Consider the following 21779-nt stretch of genomic DNA (forward strand, 5'->3'; position numbering starts at 1 on the left):
TGATTGCCAGAGGTTACAGTGTATCATTATCGCTCACTGACTGGTTGCTAGAGGTTACACCACACATTATGGTTCACTGATTATTGCTAGCGGTTACAGCACATAATTTCTGATTGTTGATTGGTTGCTAGAGATCACTGTACATCAATACTGCTCACTGGTTGCTAGAGGTTACTGCACATCATCTCCTCACTGCCTGCACACCATGGACTACGAAGGTGAGGGGACCCATTAATAGACAGAAAACTCCTAGGGATTGACTACCAATATAAAGAGGCGTTTTAACACTGACCATCAATGTAATATGGGTTTACACTGACCATTAATGTAATAGGGGTTTACACTGACCACCAATGTAAGGGCGCAATTCACACTAGCCACTAGTGTGAATTTTTTGGAACGCAAAAAAAATGGGTTCTGAAGCTAAGTTTAGAGACATTTCAAGTGCCAAACTCCTCTAAACGCAGCTAAATGCAGTAACACGCATTAAGCCCTGCTTCTTTTACAGGCGATTGTAAAAAAAATTTAAATGCAAACACGTCATGTAAACACGGCAAAACTAACGTTTTAAACGTGGGTTACTATCTGTCAAGTTAAATTGTTCAGGAGAGGTTGTAAAAACGTCCCGTGTACATGAAGCCTTTATGTGCCTCATTTACTTATTTTACTATGTAAATACATTTTTTTATTTTTTCCCATGCTCACTATTCACATAGAATGTATTAACCTCTTACACACTGAAGTTTAACCAATTGGCTTATAGGATGATCTAGTTAATCCGACTTGTGTCCTCCCCTTTGTTTCCCAGTGAAATGACCTTAAAATTCCTGGAGCCCACTGGAGGTGAATGTACAGCTCCCCTTTCAACTATCAGTTTAATTGTGGGATATTGTCACTTGAGTGTCACAATGCACCTCAAACATTTAAACATATATTTAGAGGATAATAATACACCTAATGTATAATTGCCATCTCATAGTAATAATATAGCTGTGGATTGTGTATAATGGGTATATGTAAAATAGAAGTCACATTTACTTACTATTGGTTTACCAGCTGCCTTTGATAGTGATCAAAAAAAAAAAAAAAAGGATATAGTCACTGAATAACGGAATAGCAAAAAAAGATTCAGCTGCCAACATAATATAAAATGTAATTAAGAGCTACTCTGAATACTAAGAGCATTATTTACTCGGGAAATTGTAGTATAATAATAGGCAGCGTCCTCCTTTTCATAGACTTGAGACGGGATAATTACTTTCTATGTCTAGAACATGTCTATCCACATGATACCTGGCCTGCATCAGCTATGGAAATACATTGTTCTCTATACAGCATCTGCAAGAAAGTAGGCTGCGTTCTCCCGCGTCCTGAGGTCTGTCATGTGACAGGATTGTGCACAAACATTGCAGGCTAAAAGTATCACGTATACATGATATATATAAAATTACTTCCAATGTTTCAAAATCGACTCCTTCCTAAAGGTGTCCTTTTAAATGATCACTACTATATTGTACAAAAAGAAATAAAAAAATGAAAATATTCTTACACAGCATCACTGATCTGCCTCCTATTTGTGACCACTGATCGCAATTGTATAACCCTAGCACCTGTCACTCATCCATCTCCGCCCTCCCACTTTCTCCCTTATCCAACCTACCCTTCCCACCACCCCCCTATATATTTTTTCCTTTCTGCTTTTTTTTATTCCTATTTACTTAGAGTTGGACGAACAGTCAGACCCCTTTCAAACTGAGCCGCTTTGCAGGTGCTACAGTACTGAAAATAGCACTTGCAAAGCCCCCTGAAAGAGCCGCTGTTGTGTCTCCAGTGTGAAAGCCTCGAAGGTTTTCACACTGGAGCAGTGCGCTGGCAGGACGGTAAAGAAAAAGTCCTGCTAGAAGCATCTTTGGAGCGGTGAAATCAATGGGGCAGCGCAGCTATACCGCCAGCAAAGTGCTGCTGCAGCAGTGCTTTGTGGTGGTTTTAACTCTTTCTCGGCTGCTAGCAGGGGGGTAAAACCGCCCCCGCTATCGGCCGAATACCGTCGTTAAAATGACGCTCCTACCCCAGTGTGAAAGGGGCCTTAAAGTCGAGCATAAGTGCAGCCTGAACATTGGCGAACACCTGAATTTGTGGGGCGTTCAGCAGCATGTTTGCCCTCCAAGCGCCCCACAATGCACTGTGCAGAGCAAAGCTTTGCCCAATCAGGGCACAGTGAATAGCTAGAAGGTAAAGAGTGGGCCGGAAAACCGGCTGCTGCATTCTTAAAAACGGATGAGTCATCAGCTGTCAACAAGCTTCCCTGCTGAAAGCTGAATGAAAAAAATATTTCCGCCAATTAAAAGAATGAGGCATACCAGACCCTAAAGCCTCGTACACATAATCAGATTTTCCGAGAATTGTGTGTTGACAGACTGTTGGCCTAAAATCCAACCATTTGTATGCTTCATAGGACAATTGTTGTCGGATTTTCCGTGGATAAATGTTGGATGGCAGGCTTATGTGTACGAGGCTTTAGAGTCTGGTATGGATTTTAAGAGGAAACGCCCATCAAAATAAATAAAAAATAAAAAAACGGTGTGGGATCCCCCCCAAAATCAATACCAAACCCTTACCTGAGCATGCAGCCTGGCAGGACAAGAAAGGGGGGGACGGAGACGGATGAGCGAGCGCCCCCTCACCCCCTGGTGGCATTGCCCCCTTGACATCATCGATCCAGCATGGCCCCACCCCTTACCTATTTAATAACTGTCAAATGGCGGAGCAGGCATTCAGAGATTAGCCTTCGTTACGGAAGGAACTTTTTTTTTTTTGGGGGGGTTTAACGGTGCAGCGGACGTCGTGATGGAGGATGGATCTACATCAGGGGACATTGTTTTTTTTTAAATAATAGGAATGGTCAAAAACTGCCTCCTGTCTTTATATTTGACACTTTTTTTTAGTGAATGGGTAGGGGTACAATGTACCCCATACTCATTCTCATAGGGAGGGGGGCCGGAATCTGGGGGCCACCTTGGTAAAGGGAGCTTCTAGATTCCGATAAGCCCCCTGCTTGCAGACCCTCACAACCCCAGCCCAGGGTTGCCGGGAAGAGGCCTTTGTCCCATTAACACGGGTCCAAGGTGCTTTAGGGGGAGGAGGCAAGTGGCCTGGTATAGTTCAAGAGCTTTCTTGACCTGCCGGGCTGCATGCTTGAATAAGGGTCTGGTATGGATTTTGGGGGGGAACCCAATGCCATTTTTTCTAAACATTTTTCATTGCCAGCAATGGTATTGTATTGCCGGCAATTTAAACATCATTTTGTTTTCTCTTTATAAATGTCAGTTTTGCTCAGGTTCTGTACACGGTACAGATGCGCCACTTTACAGGCAAACTAAAGGGAAACCTCCAGGCACTATAATTAAAGAATGTTTTCAATTTTTATTGTTTCACTTTAAGCATCATTAAAATCACTGCTCCTGTAAAAACAATCTTTTTGAAATAAAAATGTGCATTGATCCGTACCCCCAGGGGCAGTACCCGGGCCCCCATACCATTTTTATGGCCAATAACTTGCATATAAGCCTTCAAAATGTGGACTTTTGATTTTTCAAATTCGGGGCCCATAGGCTTCAATGGGGTTCGGGTCCGATGTTCGAGAGTTCTGCCTAACCGAACCGGGGGGGGGCGTTCTATTTACTTATATCTCCGTACCTCCTCTCTATTCCTTTTATCTTTCCTCTGCAACATATTTCCAGAAATGGGGATGTCTTAAACACTTTCTAGAATGATGGCCTTCTCCCAGCCCGGTGTTGGGCACATTGGATGGAGCCTTACATACACACTCCCATCATTTGGAGATACACACTTTTTTATTTTCTTTAAGATTGAGAAGTTGGAACAATGACAGAATGCCCTAATACACCCATGGGACCCATCTTCTGGGTGTTTCAGTAAAAGACCAAATATTTACTTACACTGCCTAATTTATTTGGATCAGCTTGTAGAGTACATGAGTCATTTGTATAACAGCTTGATGTAAATGGATGTATTTCCAACAACCTTATATACTACAGATGTAAGCTACTTTGTGTCTCTGTATTGATGAAATCCTTTGTTATATTATTTTTTTCAATGATGTTGAAAAAAAAAAAAAAATTTATAAAAAAAAAAAAAAAAAAAACTTTATGAACCTAAACAACCAAGAAAAGAAGACCTACCAACCCCTTATCATCCCAGAGTCATCTGGAATGATTGCAAATGCTTTGTATACTCACCTGTCCAAATTCTTGAGAGAACCAAGAAGTGCTGCCTGCTAAAAACTCTCCTGGAAAATCTTGAAGTGTTCTGCACATGTATGGAAAAGTCTAATTGATTTCTATGTAAAGAACATCTATCATTGGGGGACAAGATTTGCACCCACCAGGAGAATGGCTGTGCAGGTTTTCATGGGCCGCAGGAGTATAAATCTGGCAGTAGCCTGGATAGGCGAGTAGAAGACCTTAGGGGTTGTGGGGAATAATTAATTATATAAAAAAGCATAGTTACTGTATCTTTTAAGGCTATACATTTTGTATTTTATTTAGCTTTATTTATTATTCTTTTTTTTTTTTTACAAATACATATTCAATACATGAGAAAGGTTTCCTAGAGCACTATGGACCAGCCAGAGAGACACAGCTTCTTGCTTTGAGGAACAGCGTCTTGCTTTGAAGAACAATCTGACTGAAACTTTGGACTAGGATTGTGTCTGTGGATTCTTAGAAGACTTTAGGACTGTGGCTCCCTGGGGGGGGGGGGGGGACACAGTTTCGACAGATAAGTGTAAAACCTTTAGGGAGGCGGGGGTAATCATTTAAAAGTGTAATTGTATAAATGAACAGTTAACCTTTAATAATGGATATCATTGACAATTGCAAGAGCCATATAGCGTTTCATTACATTTTCATCAGGAGGATGACTAAAATTAAACATCTCATTTGCATTGCACAAAATGTACTGCATGTACGATCATGGGCTATTTCACTCGTCTTACGTTATGCTCATAAATGTCTTATTACTTTGCATGCAGCTCGTGTCATCTTTGGATAATACAAGAAAGAACAAATAGATTTTCAATGATGAGGTAATGTCTGTGCCTTTTCCTTTAATCAGGAAGCTCCATTTGTTATATTCACAGCACTGTGCAAAGCCTGATTGTCTTACAGTGCTACCCTTCTCTCCCAGTCTAATTTCTAATTGTTATATACGGCTAGCACAAAGACGGATTAAGATAATATCTAAGAAATACACTTATGATTTTCAATAAATATAAAGCTGAATTAAGGGTGGTCTTTTATATCTACTTGCACTTTAATTGGTTTAAAAATAAGCTTTAAAAATTAAAATGCAGCTTTAGCTGCCATACTCAACTGTTCTTCCATGCTGCCCCTACAGAAGGTCCAGTGTATCCCGTGATGGGCACACCTCCTGGGACCACTTCACCATGTCAGCCTGGGCGCACAGGACAATATAGTACAGAACGTGTATGGGAGAAAATCAACACTGCGCCATACAGTATGTAAGACCATCCACCACCAACCTAGAGCCAAATAGGAAGGATCCTGGGACATCAGGTGACCAGCTAGCAAAAGAAGCTGGATTTTATGTGCATCACTCACCCCTGAAGGTAGCACCAACACTGCACAGCCAGGCAACAAGTATTCTTAACACTTTCTCCAGAAAAAGGGAACAGTCTTTGAGCTTGGTTTTTTATGTTTTATTAGGGTTTATAACTTGGATGGGTAATAGGAATTATGAGATGCCCAACTTGATAGCAACACTAAATCAGGGACAATTTCCTCTCTATGTACAACTCCCATTGATCTCACTCCCAGCAGCTGACACTCTCTAATAGAAAAGCAAAGCCCCTTAAGGACTAGGAACTTCCTGTTTCTTCTGGAAAGTTGCACCAATGTTGTAGGTTGTATATAGGAGTGACTCCAACTCCACTGTAGATACTGATCCCAGTTTCACTGACTGCAGGAACTACCAGCCCATGTGGCTGCTTCTTCATTAGTCCCCCTAGCTGGTTATGAAGATTTCCCAGGCAAAGTAAAGGAAAGAGATAAGCCCAATGCGGTCTTCCAAAAATGCTGGCTACATAGGACAGTTTTGCCCTTTGTAAGTTCCCCCGGCAGGAGTTCCCCTCATGTATGCAGATCAACCCTACTGGCCTCCACTCTCCATTTTCAGAACGTTCTCCAACTTTCCAGAACTAGGAGAGGCATCAGAGGCCTGCCTGTATGAGTCATCCAGCCCTGAACTGATGTAAACTTTTTACCCAGATTCAAAGACTTATTTAGCATAAGCCAAAAACATAGATTTGCCTGCACTGTCACAAATTGCACACTAGAAGGTGCTACATGTGTAAATATAACAAGTGGGGGCAAGGTGTGGAGAGCTTTTAAAAAGGTGGAGATGTGCTATAAAAAAAAAAATCAGTCCCTCCAGCATGTCACAGATCCATCGCCAGTCTTCATCTTCAATATTCTCCCTAGGACACTCAGAAGAGTAAAGAGGACATAAACGCCAGTTTAAATAAAATCAAGGTGCAGGTTACTGTGAAACCCAAGTAATGAAGCAGAGTTTGTGCCTGCACTGCAACAGTTAAGTGCTTGATTTGTCTAGGGCAGTGATGGCGAACCTTGGCACCCCAGATGTTTTGGAACTACATTTCCCATGATGCTCATGCACTCTGCAGTGTAGTTGAGCATCATGGGAAATGTAGTTCCAAAACATCTGGGGTGCCAAGCTTCGCCATCACTGGTCTAGCGGAACAAAAAAAAGATGATTAATTTAACTTACCACAGATAGACTGGTCCCTAGCTTTTTCTCCCCTACGTTCCAGTGGTGTGGGGCCCTGACATGAACAAAACCAAAGTAGGGTCCATAGCCATGCATTGAATGTGATGACTATGAGGGACTGTCCACCGCCAGAGCTCTGCGATTGGGGTGCCATTAAGAAGTAAACACACCCTGAGTTTTGTTGCAATTTTGAAATCGGCCCGCGATTCAAATTGCCTAGGCGTGAATGGAGCCTTAATTTTTTTCTCTAACACTCTGGGGTCCATTAATATATGTTTTCACACAAGATTCACTTGAATCCAAACTAGAAAATGTGTGACTATTTTGATGAAGAATACAGGACTACACCAGGCTTTATAAATGGTCAGAGTCCTTTTCAACTCTGGAGCTTTTCATGACATTTGTAAGTCACGATTTTGCCAGGAATGTCTTAATTGGCTCGTTGTGTTAGAGGACAAGTAGAAGACTTGTTTTATTTAAATCCCAAGATGCATTTATTGAACTTGAGCTCTGACTGACAGATCTGCTCTGACTTTCACCCCCTGGGAACTCTGTCATAAGACCAGTTTCTAACATGTTGTGATGCCCATACGCTTAAAAAAAAGGTTCTTTACAGAAAAACTAATTTAGCATTTTCCTTCAAATCTACTGTTAATGTTAAGAAAACCATGAGACAAATTCTCTCATTCAGACAGTATGGCAAGTATAGTAGTTAAAGACAAAAGGGTGGTAAGTTTACATACCAAAATAATTCTTGTGTGCTGCAACTGTCCAAACACATTCTATAATTCCACATCTGGGCCGGACAAAGGCCTTTAATTGGCAAATGACCCTAACCTTTAATCAAGATAGGCAGCCTGGTCATGGGTACCGATGTTGGTACATATAACAAAGCTTACTACTCACATAGGCCTATGCACTTAATCAATGCAAGGAGCAAAGTGTATTGTGCAAAGTGTAGCACCAAATAAGAATGAATCTTCTACAGAGTGACTGTGGCTTCTGCGGTTATTGATTTGAGACAGGCTGTTATAGGTTAGTGGCCTTTTTCCGGAGTAAAGCTAGATACACACTATACAATTATCTTTAGATTTTTTCCTTTAGATTTACCAAAACCATATAATAGGAGGTCAAAACTAATCATTTTCAATTTGTATGCAATCAGGGCAGGCCCTTTCACGACATAGTTAAAGGTAAATCTAAAAGGGGGCGTGTCCGGATGTGAGTGGTGGTGGACGTGTAGGAGAGGAGCTCCGGGCATCCTTATGTGAAATCCTTTGCAATCCTTTGCCATCTGTGCCAAAAACACCTACAAACTGCCCAAACACCTACCTACAGTGTGTAGCTGCATCATCTGCTGCTCCCCCGTGCATATATTGCTGGGATCGGGCCTGGGGAACCGCGGATCCTCTGCGAGGGCGGCCGTCGCCATCTTTCTTCGCTGCAGCCGGCGCGGGAGCTGTTACTGGCCTGGAAGAGAGGTAGGGGGTCCCATCACCGATCGGTCTACCCAGCGGTGTGTTTAGCGGAGCCTGCTGATCCACGGGGCCGTTTTTATTTCGTCCGCAGCGGCCGCGGCCTAGTCCGGCCTAGTGCGGCCTGGTGAAGCCTCCAGACCACCGGACTTTCCTAAATCGCCGGCCGGCGGGGGAGCGCCGCGGCCGGCCTGATTCGTCACCGGGTGTGGGGACACCGCTGGGCTTGCACACCCCCATCCTACCTCCACCATCCTGGGAAAAAAAAAAGAAAAGAAGGGCTTGAGCTGCCTGTGGAGACTGCGGGTGCAGGGAAGGCCTGGTGCTCAGCATCTCAATCACCCCCCTGCCCTGCCTTTACTCTGGCTTCCTGGCCTTCTCCTGCGTGGTCCCCTCGGCTGACACTTCTAGTGGCCATCATCTATACATTCACCAGGGACAGCTGGATCTATATTCTCCCACTGCTGGGCTGTGCACTTCCGGGACTGGATAAGTGTGCCTTGCCTCAGGTATTCTCCTGGCCACTGCTCTGGGCCTGAAAGCTGCCCTCTGTCTAAACTGGAGCCCTGGGGCCAGTGCTGCATCAGTGTCCTGGTGCGTGCTCCTGTGGCACACATATTTCTATTGCCTAACTGTCTGTGTGGTTGTGGGGGGCCCAATATCCTGTGGCTGACTATTCCTCTGCTCTGCACTGCCAACCACTGACCCCCCACATTCATGGGCCCTAAGCACCGTCCCAAAAGCACATCAACGCCAGGCCGTCCGGCCCCTGCGCCGGCTGCACTTTCTACACATTCTACACAATCTGACCCGTCTCTCATAGGGAGGCTGCAAGTCCTGCTGACTGACTTGGCCATGGAGTCTGAGGCCTCTCCAAGTGCGGCCCCTTCTGCCCCGCCATCTCAGGACAGCACTGCAGTGATCCTGGCTGCCATTGAACAAAGCAAGACCTCCATGCTGGTGAGAATAGACCGCCTGGCCGAAGAATGTAACCTCATTAGAAATGACCTGGACAAGATCAGAGGTAGGCTGACTGAATCAGAATCCAGAATTTCTGCCACTGAGGATCTCACAGCTACCCACTCCAACACTATAGCGGACTTGCAACGCACAGTCACTTGTTGTTAAAGCAGACGACGCGGAAAACCGGGCAAGACGCAACAATGTTCGTGTCCTGGGTCTTCCGGAGGGGGAGGAGGGTGACCGACCGGCGGAGTTTGCAGAGGAATTCTTCAAAAACCTGCTGGGCCTTGCGGATATCTCTCCGACCTATGTTGTTGAGCGTGCCCACCGTGTCCCCACGGGACGCGTTCTCTCTGGTGCGAATCCCCGACCTTTTTTGGTTCGCTTCCTCAACTTTAGGGACCGTGACAGGATCCTTTCCGCAGCTCGGAAACATCCCTCGCTACCATACGGCAACTCATCGATCCTATTGTTTCCGGACTTCTCCGCCGACCTGCAGCGCAAGAGGAAGTCTTTCAATGATGTCCGTAAGCGCCTCCGCGAAAAGGACATTAAGTACAGCATGCTGTACCCCAGCCGCCTCAGGGTCCCCCATAACGGCTCGGTCAGGTTCTTTGATTCTCCGGCGGATGCAAGTGATTGGCTGGACAGTCTGAGATGATTCTGTCTCTCTTTTGGATCTGGGTTCGGAGGGGTCATTGTTCAGTTATCTGTTTGTTAAATTCACAGGGTTTGTTTACTATACCTCAGATTGCAGTTTTTCTCTGGCTAGAGTCGCTGCTCACTGGGGATCCTAGTTCGGGACTAGATGCATATTTCCTCTACATCCTTCTACCCCTGGAGCTATCTCGTTGGACACAACTCACTACAGTTCTAACCCCTTCGCAGTTTCTCTTCACGCCAAGTGGAGAGGCACTCGCGGCACTGCATTGCCGCACTTTGGAACTTTTTCACAGAAGTCTGAAGTTCTAAGATTTTTTTTTTGAGTTTAGGTTTTGGGTATCAAACTGACCATAGTTCTGTTTTTGTTTTTTGTTTTTTTTCTCTCTGTTAGGGGTATTTCATGGTCAGTAGGGAGTTTATAGTTTGCTGGTTGGTTTTTTCTTTTTCTTTTTTGTACGCTCTATATCCACTGTCTGCTATTTATGTGTCATGTGTGTTGTCCGTGCTTACAAGGCCCGGTGTAAAAGGTGTTCTCCTCCTTGTATTCTCCCCCGGCCCCACAAGGGTGGATCTCTCCCAAGCAGGTATCATTATCCTGTCTCATAAATTGTTATTGCCTTTATGGAGTTAAAATTACTAACATGGAATGTACGGGGTCTTAACGACAAGGTAAAGAGGGCGTTAATGTTTAAATACTTGAACAGTCACAGACCTCATATCTTGTTTCTACAGGAGACCCATCTCCTGGGGAATAAGATTCTGGCACTACGTAGACCCTGGGTACGGCAATCATTTCATGCGACATACTCCAGTTATGCCAGGGGAGTGGCCATCCTGTTGAGCAAATCCCTTCCCTATAAGGTCCTACATCTTCAAACTGATCAGGAGGGTAGATTCATAATCCTCTTGCTGGAGATTAGAGCGGTGGTCTATGCTTTAGTAAATGTATATGTTCCTCCCCCCTTCAATCCACAAGTCCTCTATAAGTTGTTTGAGCGTTTAGCTGCACTACAATTCTCCAGACTATATATAGCTGGAGACTTTAATTCCATTCTGGATCCATCCCTGGACACATCCAATCCAAATAGGGTGTTTTCACCAGACTTACTTCAATGGGCACAAACATTTAATTACACTGAGATCTGGCGATGGAAGCACCAAACCACTAGGGCGTACTCCTTTCACTCTGCCACCCATAGGTCGGGCTCCAGGATTGACCTGATCTTCGGTAACACATGTGCCCTGGCGGCGGTGAGGGGGGTCTCGTACTTACCCGCGGGCCTCTCTGACCATGCCCCTCTGGAGGTCACCTTGGGGTTGTCTGATGCCGGGAGTAGAGACTGCTGGCGTTTGGCACCTAAATGGTTGCAGGACTCGAGGGTGGGGGAGGAAGTTTCTCCTAAACTACAACAATACTGGGAGATTAATGAGGACTCAACATCAGCTCAGGTAGTCTGGGACGCATTTAAGGCTACCACCAGGGGAGAATACATCTCTGCGATCAAAGCGGTTCGTTCTGAGATGTCTTGTCAGGTTCAGGCACTTGAGGAGGGGGAGGCTAGAGCGGCCGAGGCCTTTTCTGGCTTGCCGACTCCAGATCACTTCAGTCAGCTAGCTGAGGCGAGGAGAGCTTTGTCTCTGCATCTTGCCGCGGACACACATCTGGATTTGAACTCTCTGGCCGGGAGGATCTTTGAATCCGGGGATAAAAACGGCAAACTCCTAGCAAATTTAGTTGCGGACTCTAGATCACAGACTGTGGTGTCGGAGATCTGTGGGTCTGATGGTCAGACGCTCTCTTCTCCTGAGCTGATTTTGGGTGAATTTAGATCCTTCTATGAAAAACTATATGAAGCAGCCCCTGGCTGGCCTGAGGACCGGCGTAGGGAGTTTTTACACTCTCTGCGCCTGCCCACTCTTTCGCAGGAGGATCTCGAATTCTTGGATAGAGATTTTACCACCGAGGAGATAGAGGCGGCAATTTGCTCGTTTCCCAGTGGCAAAACACCAGGTCCGGATGGACTTCCTGGTGAGTGGTACAGGATGTATGCCTCATTAATTGCACCGAAACTGCTGAAGGTCTTCTCTGAAAGTAAAAAACAGATGTTCTTGCCCCCTTCTATGTACCAGGCACACATAGTCCTCATTCCTAAGCCTGGCAAAGACAAATCCCTCTGTTCTTCATATAGGCCGATCTCCCTGCTAAACTATGATCTCAAAATCTTGACAAAAATATTAGCGACCAGGTTGAGGGCGATTCTTCCATCCCTGATCAATATAGACCAGACAGGATTCATGCCGGGGAAGTCAACAGATATAAATTTACGTAGAGTATTCACACATCTTCAGCTGCCTTCCAGTGAGTCCTCCACGAGGGTGATGGTTTCACTGGACATTGAAAAGGCATTTGATTCGGTAGCATGGCCTTTTATGTCTTCTGTTCTAGAGGTTATGGGTTTTGGTGCAGAATTCCGTAGGTGGATTGATCTTTTGTATAAGGACCCGACAGCGCAAGTAAAACTCAATGGTGCTTTGTCCGCACCTTTTTTGGTTAAAAGAGGGACGCGGCAGGGTTGTCCACTATCGCCGGCTCTGTTTTGCCTGGTGATGGAACCCCTTGCCTCAGCCCTTAGGCAGGCTGATGGGGTTAGGGGCATACGGGTGGGAGCCATACATGAAAAAGTAGCTTTATATGCAGATGATCTCATCCTTTTCTTGAATGACCCTGCCCAGTCGCTTCGAGAGACGCTGACCATTCTTTCAAACTTCCGTGGATGCTCGGGTCTCAAGGTAAACTGGGATAAATCCCAAATTTTACCTATTGATAAGGCTGCAAAGGACGTAGCAGACCCCAACCTCCCCTTAATATGGGCAGACAAAATTAAATATCTAGGCATTCACATCTCCACATCTACCTCTGACTATTATACCCTTAACATGGAGCCATTGATACAGTTGATGAGGAGTAGATTAAAGGCGTGGGCGAATTTGCCCCTCTCTCTAATCGGCAGGATAAATTTATTTAAGATGAAGCTCCTACCTACCTTTCTTTATGTCCTCAGACATGCCCCTGTCTGGATCCCCAAAAAAGTATTTTGCCTGATTAACTCTATTTTATCATCTTTCCTCTGGGGAACTGGTCAGCCGAGGTTCAGACTGACGGTGCTGCAGAGACCTTGGGGGGAGGGGGGCCTGGCTTGTCCCGATCTCCACTCCTATTTTTTGGCGGCTCTGTTATCCCACGCCCACAACTGGTTGGTCTCTGATGAGTCCAATGCAGCGGTGGCTCTGGAAGCGGCACAGCTGGGATCTTATGAGGCGCTGAGGAATCTACTTTACCGGGGTGCCAGGGCTCCTTTCCCTCTTACAACGTCAATGAGAGCGGTCATACGGGCGTGGTTGGTGGCAAAATCAATGCGACCCATGCCCGCTGGACATATATCGCCACACAGCCCTCTCTGGTTTAACCCACAATTGCCGGAATTTGGGTCCATTCCTGACCCTAGTGTTTGGGCATGCAAGGGCATTAAATATATAAATCAACTCTGTTTGGAAGGCCGACTGCTGTCATTTGACCGGTTGAAACAACAATATGATTTACCCAACTCACACTTCTTTAGATTCCTGCAGCTTAGGCACGCATTTAACACCCAGTTTGATAATGCTCAGGTTGCTTTTTATACATCAACCCTGGAGACTCTACTCAGGGACGAAGCTCTACCAAAGCCCTTATCCACCATATATAAAGCGATACTTCCTAACATACACACGGGACTAGAAAACCTCCAGGCAAAGTGGGTGGTCGACTTCCCCTCACTGGACGCTGAGGATTGGGAGGAAATCTGGGAGTGTCCTTTTTCACAGCTAGTATCAGCTAGAGATAAATTAGTGCAATTTAAAATAGTACATAGGGTTTATTACACGCCCGCGCGTCTGCACAAAATTTATCCATCTATTCCCGCCTCCTGCTGGAGATGCAACTCGTCCCCAGCAGATTTTATTCACATATTTTGGAGCTGTCCTCAGATCGCAATTTTTTGGTCTGCGGTGACCAACTCTATTACGACCATCACCACGGTACCAGTACCACTGTCTGTAGAGGTATGCCTGCTGGGACTTGTGGAACCCTTGGCCCCAGGCCGGGCAGTCAGAACCCTGCTAGGATTATTACTTTACTATGCCCGCAAGTCGATAGTACTCAGGTGGAAGGCATCATCTGCGCCCTCCTTAAATTTTTGGAAGAGGTTAGTGAATGCGGCTCTACCACTATACAAGGCTACCTACCTGTCCCGCGGTTGTGCCAAAAAATTCTACAAAGTATGGGATATCTGGACGGACTCACTGTCCACTAATGCTGACTCGATGGATGATTAGTATCGTTCCACTAAGTACCCCAATTGTCCAAGTGGCATCTATGGCCTCATAAACCCTCTGGGTTGCTCAACCAATAGTTAGGGGGGAAGGGGGGAGCGTGCATGCAACGATGTAATTATAATGTACACTTTATCTCCTAAGTATTTCGAGTAAGCCTTGTAGGGGATATGTAGCATCGGCAGGTTGATATGAATATTCTACACAGGTGGTTGAGCGTACAGTGGTTTGGGTAGGTATGCATATTTTTCTGTAATGCCTCACCCTTTTGTTTGGTTTTGTTTTTTTGTTTTTGTTTTTGTTCTCTCTTAGTTGGTAAGTTGTAGTGATCGAGCCAGGGTATGCCCAATAGGCTCTGTAGTGTTTTGTTCACATCTTGAAATGTCAATAAAGATAACTTTAAAAAAAAAAAAAAAAAGGTAAATCTAAAGGAAATCGAAACAACAAAAGTTGTATAGTGTGAATCCAGCTTAAGCCTGTTAACCTTGTCTTGATCTCCTCGCTCTGTACTGTTCTGTAATAGCCTAAGATAAAGGATAAATGCGTTTTTTGCAATTCCTTTACTGAACCAAAAGTTGCATTATACATACCATACCAAGAGTATTGCAAAAAATACAGTTACATTATAGTCATGCTGGTAGCATACACAGCATCAGAGCTACACCAGTAGTTTGACAAAAGGGAGCATATACAAGAATGAGGTCTAAATTGGTAGGATGGGAATATATCAGAGAAAATGCAGCAAAATAAAAAAAATAAAAAAACAAACACCTCCAAGGTTCCCAAAATATATAGGATAGCCCCAACTTGATGAAAGAATCTTATGCAAGAAACAATGAAAAAATACCAGGGTGGTAAAAAAAAAAACCCCTGTGGCAATTATATCCCAGTAGAAACATGAAATGTAACAACATAACAAGATACATAATAGCAGCCAAAAACGGAATGGATAAGATTCCAGACTGACTGAACGAGTATAGGATAAAGGGGAGAAACAGAGAACGAGAGGGGAATAAGAGGGAAAATACAAAAATTGCAGAAAAGGAACATAAGTAGCATAGATGAACTGGGCCTAGGCCCAAAGCAATGACATTAAGGAAACAAAGCAGATTCTCTCACCCGGGGCCTCAGAACACAGGAGAAATTAACCAGTCCCAATTAACTGTAAATGGGCATCCTAAAAGCCAAAGTATTTCCAAGGCCACCAGGTGTCACGAAAGGACTCCTCCCTGTTGTTAAGTGTAGCAGTAAGGTCTTCCATGTCCCTGAGTTCATTGATTTTTATAAACCAGAGAGACCTCAAAGGCAGGTTCACAGACCTCCAACACATTTACCGGTAATAGCTGAATACTAAGAGAGGTCTTGTATTTATTAATGGGCCATCGAGAGAGGTGCAACAAACATGCTGCAGGGTCGTCCGTCAGATCAAAATTAGTCAAAAGCTTGAGAGTACTAGCCACATCTTGTCAGAACAGTCCCAGAAAATATGTATCATTGTGCCACGATCCCCACTGCACCGCCAGCACGTGTCAGGTAATTGTGGAAAAATACATTGTAAGGTCGTGGAAACCCTATACCACCTTATAAATGTGTTTTAGGGTGAAATTCTAGGATACTGTCAAGCTTTCTCTTAAACATCCCTGTCTTATGGACAGGAAATACAAGCAGAATGCATTTCTGTAACTGACATCTATTTTGAAAAATGTTGGAAGAGGCGGTGACGCCATCAATTCGCCTCTCATATTGCAGCTATACAGTACCTGGCCACTGGGAGGAGGGATCAGTGAGGTGACCAATGTCCCATCCGAAGGACATTTGGAGGACCTCAGAAAACTTGTCAGTCAAATAATGCATTGCAGTGTGGGGGACAAACCTAGATCAGCGTCCTCCCACTACACTTGTAAATAAACTAGACAGTGGGTGAGTCAGAATGGGACCCGGGTCCTTTCACTACACAGTGGACAGGTAGGACCAGGACTCTTGGGTCATTCCACTACACTTGTAAATAAGCTAGGCAGTGGGCGAGTCAGAATGTGACCCAAATCCTTCCACTACATTTCTGAATAAACTATATAGCGGGCAAGTCAGACCAGGACTCTTGGGTCCTCTTACTGCACTTGTGAACAAACTAGATAGTGGATGCCTCAAAATCGGACCCGGGTACTCCCACTACACTAGTGAATGAACTACACATTGTGAATAGTTTACACAGTGGGCGGGTCCGACCAGAACTTTTGGGTCCTCCTACCAAACTTGTGAACAAAATAGACAGTGGATATGTCAGAATGGGACCAAGGTACTCCCACTACAATTGTGAATGAACTACACAGTGGGCAAGTAGGACCAAGGTCTCTTGGGTCATCTTACTACACTTGTGAATGGTCTACACAACAGAGACCAGGCTCCCGAGTCCTCCAAATTCATAATTAAAAGAGCTACACAGGGGCATTAATACACCAGTATCTTGGGGAAGAGAAGGAACAATGGCAACCAGCCTTATGAAACATAAAGGCTAATATATAATTAAACTGCTCAAAGTTAAGAAATCACTCATCAAAATTTGTGAAAAAAAATTGCACCCAGATTTCAACTTTAAATCCTGTTTGCGTTGTTTTATTATTTCCAGAGATACCAACATCTTTTAGGATATAACCTTTTATCTCTACATTTTATTCCTTACACTTGCTATTAATACAGCTGATTTACCCCAGGCTTTCCCAAAATTTGTAGCCCAGAGGAATGTTTGAAATATTTTTTAAGTCTAGGGCACCCTTTTTCAACCTTTTGACCCTGGAGAAACCCTCAAAAGATTTTTCAGGTCTCAGGAAACCCCAGATAAAATTAATTAATCTGGGTCAGTATTAACAATGTTCCTTACATTGGCAGTCAGTGGTAAGAATGACCCCTACATTGGTGGTAATTGGGAAGAACGGCCTTTACACTGGTGGTCAGACTGCCACCTTGACAGCTAAAAGATCATTAGCGTCATGCTGCTGGCTCTGTCAAGTGGCACTGAACCCAGAACTATGCAGTTACCATGGAATGGGAGGTCAATCAGCTACACATCAAGGCACCCCTAGCAACCCCTGGAGGAACCCTAGGGTTCAATTAAACCCTGGCTGAGAAAGGTTGGTCTAGGAGAAACCCTGCTTAAAAGCAATTCATTGGTGACCAGTGTGAAAAAAATGCCCCCTTACAGTGGTGGTCAGAATGCCACCATTAGAGACAGCTAAAAATATCATTAGTGCTGTACCACTGGCTTTTTCAGGTGGAATTGGCGCCAGAACTATACAGGTACTGCGAAATGGGTAGTCAATCAGTTACAGCTCAAGGAACCCCTAGCCACTTCTGATGAAACATTAGGGTTTCATGGAACTCTGGTTGAGAAAGTCTGTGTGCTCTAGATCGTGTAAACACAGCTTTGTTTACTATAAGCTTGTTTACATCTGTAACCAAGGACTAAAGCCTTGTACACACTACCTTTTTGGTCCTGCCCTTTCGACAGGCGAATGGCCTGCTTCTGGGAGACTGACAGCAGTACACCCGAGCTGACTATTAGATGGTTTCTATTGAACCGGCCGATGCTGCCCGGCATTCAGCCTGTGTGTACTGGGCTATAGAGTAAGGAAAACATCTGATTTATATATCTTGGATTCAATGTTTACAGTGTCAAAAGCAATAAATCCTGATTTCTATGCCGTGCTACACTCATGTAACCACTATAGCTCACAAACTTCTAGAAGCAAGCAGCCCCTGCACAAGTTTAGCTACATGGAGAACACATGACAAACAGCTGAGAGAAAGGAAAACATTAGGGACACCTACTGATTGCATTAGAGTTGCATTCTGCTTTCCATAACTCTACCATAAGTCATATGGGACAGGGAGACGACCAAAGCTTACAATAATTTCGATCAAGCTTGCCTTCTTCGAGCAGTTTGTGTTCTCCATGAATTACATAAGTGCACTGCAGCATGTAATCTTCAGTTATAGTCCTGGGCACTAAAGATTAGGTACATGCAGCAAACTTGTGTTCACTTCTCGTCTGCAGTTACAGGGCAAATCGCCATGAGTGTGAACTAGCCAAAGGTTACTCTGGCTATCTGTGACGAGAACTCAAAGCACATTGAAAGAAACAGAAGTAAAAGAGCTAAAATACAGAAATCCTTTAGTCTGGGTTCACACCTATGAAAATCTCTGCATCCAATTCGCATGACACATGAAATTGTGACCGGCTCTCTATGCAGTCGGTTCACATATCTTTGTCGCAGTTTGCGGAGCAGCTTGCACAGGAACACTTTTCATCTTTGGCTCAGTTTCAGAGCTGAATTCAGGCCAAATTTTGGCCCCGATTTGTCCCTGAAACAGAGAACAGGGATGCACCGGACCCCTGCTATGAGCCGGATACGTCGGAGATGTGAGCACAGCCTCAATGAAAATTGATGACATGCCCACTTCTACCAAGCCACACATGGTTTTCTGATTCTTCATATGAGAAGTATTAAGCTACTAAAATGTTATTTTTTCAGTCGGTATGCATTTGTTGTACATAGTCTTTATAGACTGTGAGCTGCAACATTATCTGTGTCATCTCACACCTAAGTATTCTTTATGTGTTAAAATTCAGGTTAGGACGAGTAGTAGATCTGTCAAGTAAACCTTCCAGCATTCAGCCTAAAGTCAATACCTTCTTGTAAAGGGAACACTATCTTAATGAAGCTCATATTTTTCCTCTAAATAGCATGACACAAAATGCCAACTCAATAACAACAGTTACCCAAATAGTATTTAAATTAACCGGAATCCAGTCAACCACAACCAGTTAATGTGAAAAATGCAGTTCTCAATCCACAGAGAAAGCAAGCTGGTTTCTTATTAACATTCACAGTGGTGTTGGGTGATATTTTCATGGTGAGCGTACCGAATGAAGACAGCATGAAGCTAATCCTGCTGTACAAAGTAGGCAGACTTTTATTAATGAGTAATAGCATGAACATATGCACACTGGAAAGTTAAATATATTTAACATTAATACTTAATTTTAACCTTCACACACAGGCCAGACACAAAATATTCTCAGCTATCCAACGAGTGAATAATTGAGAGAAATTGGTGAAAAATTTAGAAAATGGCCAGACTATTTCACAGCTACTAAATCAGCCATCATGCAAATGCAAACAGTTTCTCAGGAAAATAATTCTTGCTTGACCAGAGTGGACCACCACTTGTACGCATTGATCACAATTGCAATTTATATGCTAAATACAGATAAAGACACTTTAGGCGTATACAATGGCAATGGGTACTGCCATTGCTACTGGTTACACTTACCTCCATAATTGGATTAGAAGCCAACACTTTCTCTTCTATGTTTGCCTCGCTCTCAGAGCCGCTGACTGTGGCAAAATATCGCATGGCATACTTAGCAGAAACAGTCTTCCCTGCGCCGGATTCCCCACTCACGATGATGGACTGGTTCCTCTCATCCCTGGACCACATTGTAAAGGAAAAAAATGTTCCATGTTATATTTTTAATGTACACAATACACACACTGACACTTTCCCAACTAACGTGTTCAGATAATACCACAGCTTTTACGCACTTGACAAAAAAATAATAAAAAAACATGCACTCCTCCAAAACCTTTATATACACAATTTGCTCCAAAAAAAAAAAAAAAATCATTCCTTATCCCCCAAGCCCCCAGAGGTAAATCAGATATTCCCTAGATCGACATTGCCTATAAATGTTAGCATCCAGTTATATTTTGTACATTTAGGAAAGAATCCATTTTTTTAAAATACTAAGCTGGCCAGAATCAGCTCTGGAGGGAGTCTATTCCACATTTTTACAGCTCTTACTGTGAAGAAACCTTTCTATATTTGGAGGTTAAATCCCTTTTCCTCTAGACGTAAAGTGTGCCCCCTTGTCCTCTGTGAGGACCTTAAGCCGGCCATCGATGGATCAAATCTTGAACCATGTATGGGCAAGCTATATGTACCCAAGTTGATCAAATCAATCAACTTGGGTACAACCAGCCTGACAGATTTTACATCTCCCTGCCATGAGAACACAATGGCTATACAGGAGGGATTCCCTTATTAACACAGTCAGGAAAGAAAATCACTCCATCTATGGCCGGCCTTAAAGTGAATACCTCTACACTGAGTTCACCATATGGACCACTTATGTATTTATACATGTTGATCATATCCCCTCCCCTTTAATCTCCTTTTAGCGAGAGAATAAATTCAGTTCCTCTAATCCCAGGGTAACCAGTCCATCGCGGGGTACCTGCCGACCGTGATTAGGTGACAGGTAGACTGGGAACAGGTCTGCGCCGCCGACCACGCTACTGCTGGCCCTTCCGTTTCCGCCTCAGCCTTCTCCGCTGTGCCTTTGATTCTACTCTCTCCACCCCAGCCTCCTCCGGCAGAGAGCAAGAGGAAACACAAACCAAGATGGAGGGTGGGGAAGGAGCTGGCCAAGTTATCTTTTCAAGTTAACCCGCAGGTGATTGGTTGCTAGGTCCTGTGCTGCTTCTCGGTCTCATGTGTGCACAGGTAGGATGCTATGGGAGGGAAGGGGGGGGGGGGGGGTGATGTGAGGGGGGCTATGGACACTGTAATGGGCAGGACCACCTCCATAGAAGTGTCCTCTACCACACTTCACATCACCCCCTCTCCCCCCTTCAATCCCTGTACTCTGAGGGCAATGCACTCTTGATCCTTGCACTCTGAGCATAACACACTTCTGATCACTGCATTCTGAGCGTAACACACTCCTAAACCCTGCACTCCCTTGTAAAACTTTTTTTGTCCACTGTATTTAGGATCTATTTTGGGGTTAACAATGTATTATCACTCACAGTAGATCACAAAAGGCAGTGCGTTTTGAACACTATGCAGGAAACACACATGGAACATGCCTTTTTGGCATCGTAGTCTGGTGTGAACTGGCCCTAACAACAGCACACTGTGCTCGGTGATCTTTGACTTCATCAGTGTTGTTCAAGTAGATCTCCATCTCTCTAAGGTTGCCTACTCCTGCTCTAATCTTTCCTCATAGCTGAGCTCCTCCATGCCTCTTAACAGTCTGGTTGCCCTTCTCTGCACTTTCTCCAGTTCCCCAATACAGTAATACCTTGGTTTGCGAGCATAATTAGTTCCAGAAGCAATGCTTGCAATCCAAAGCACTCTTATATCAAAGCAAATATTCCCATAAGTAATTATAGAAAATCAGACAATTCGTTCCACAACCATTTATTCATATAAATATGATCAAAAATTTTGCAAAAGTGCATAATAATACTGTACAGTATTGTAGTAAGAATATTAGAAGAAGGATCACAGTTTTAATGTAAAAAACAAAAACAAAAAAAACAAAAAAAAAACACTTACACTCACAATGTTAAGGAGTCTGGAGCTCATCCGTGTATAGCCATTGTGTATATGTACAGTAAGCCACTGTGTAAAGTA

At 44.1% G+C, this 21779-nt stretch overlaps 1 protein-coding gene across 6 annotated transcripts in view; it reads right to left on the bottom strand.

Moving 5' to 3' along the window:
• The window catches only part of MYO5A (myosin VA), a 285827-nt gene that overhangs the window by 145905 nt on the left and 118143 nt on the right, over window positions 1-21779 (bottom strand). For all 6 annotated transcript variants that reach the window (XM_077474307.1, XM_077474306.1, XM_077474309.1 and 3 more), the window contains exon 5: window positions 19632-19788. In XM_077474307.1, the coding sequence (XP_077330433.1) occupies window positions 19632-19788 (157 nt within the window). The remainder of the gene's footprint in view (window positions 1-19631; window positions 19789-21779) is intronic.

Source organism: Lithobates pipiens, unplaced genomic scaffold (assembly GCF_037356315.1).
Source record: "Lithobates pipiens isolate NorthernLeopardFrog02 unplaced genomic scaffold, aLitPip1_a1.2 Scaffold_8, whole genome shotgun sequence".
Lineage (NCBI taxonomy): Eukaryota > Metazoa > Chordata > Amphibia > Anura > Ranidae > Lithobates > Lithobates pipiens.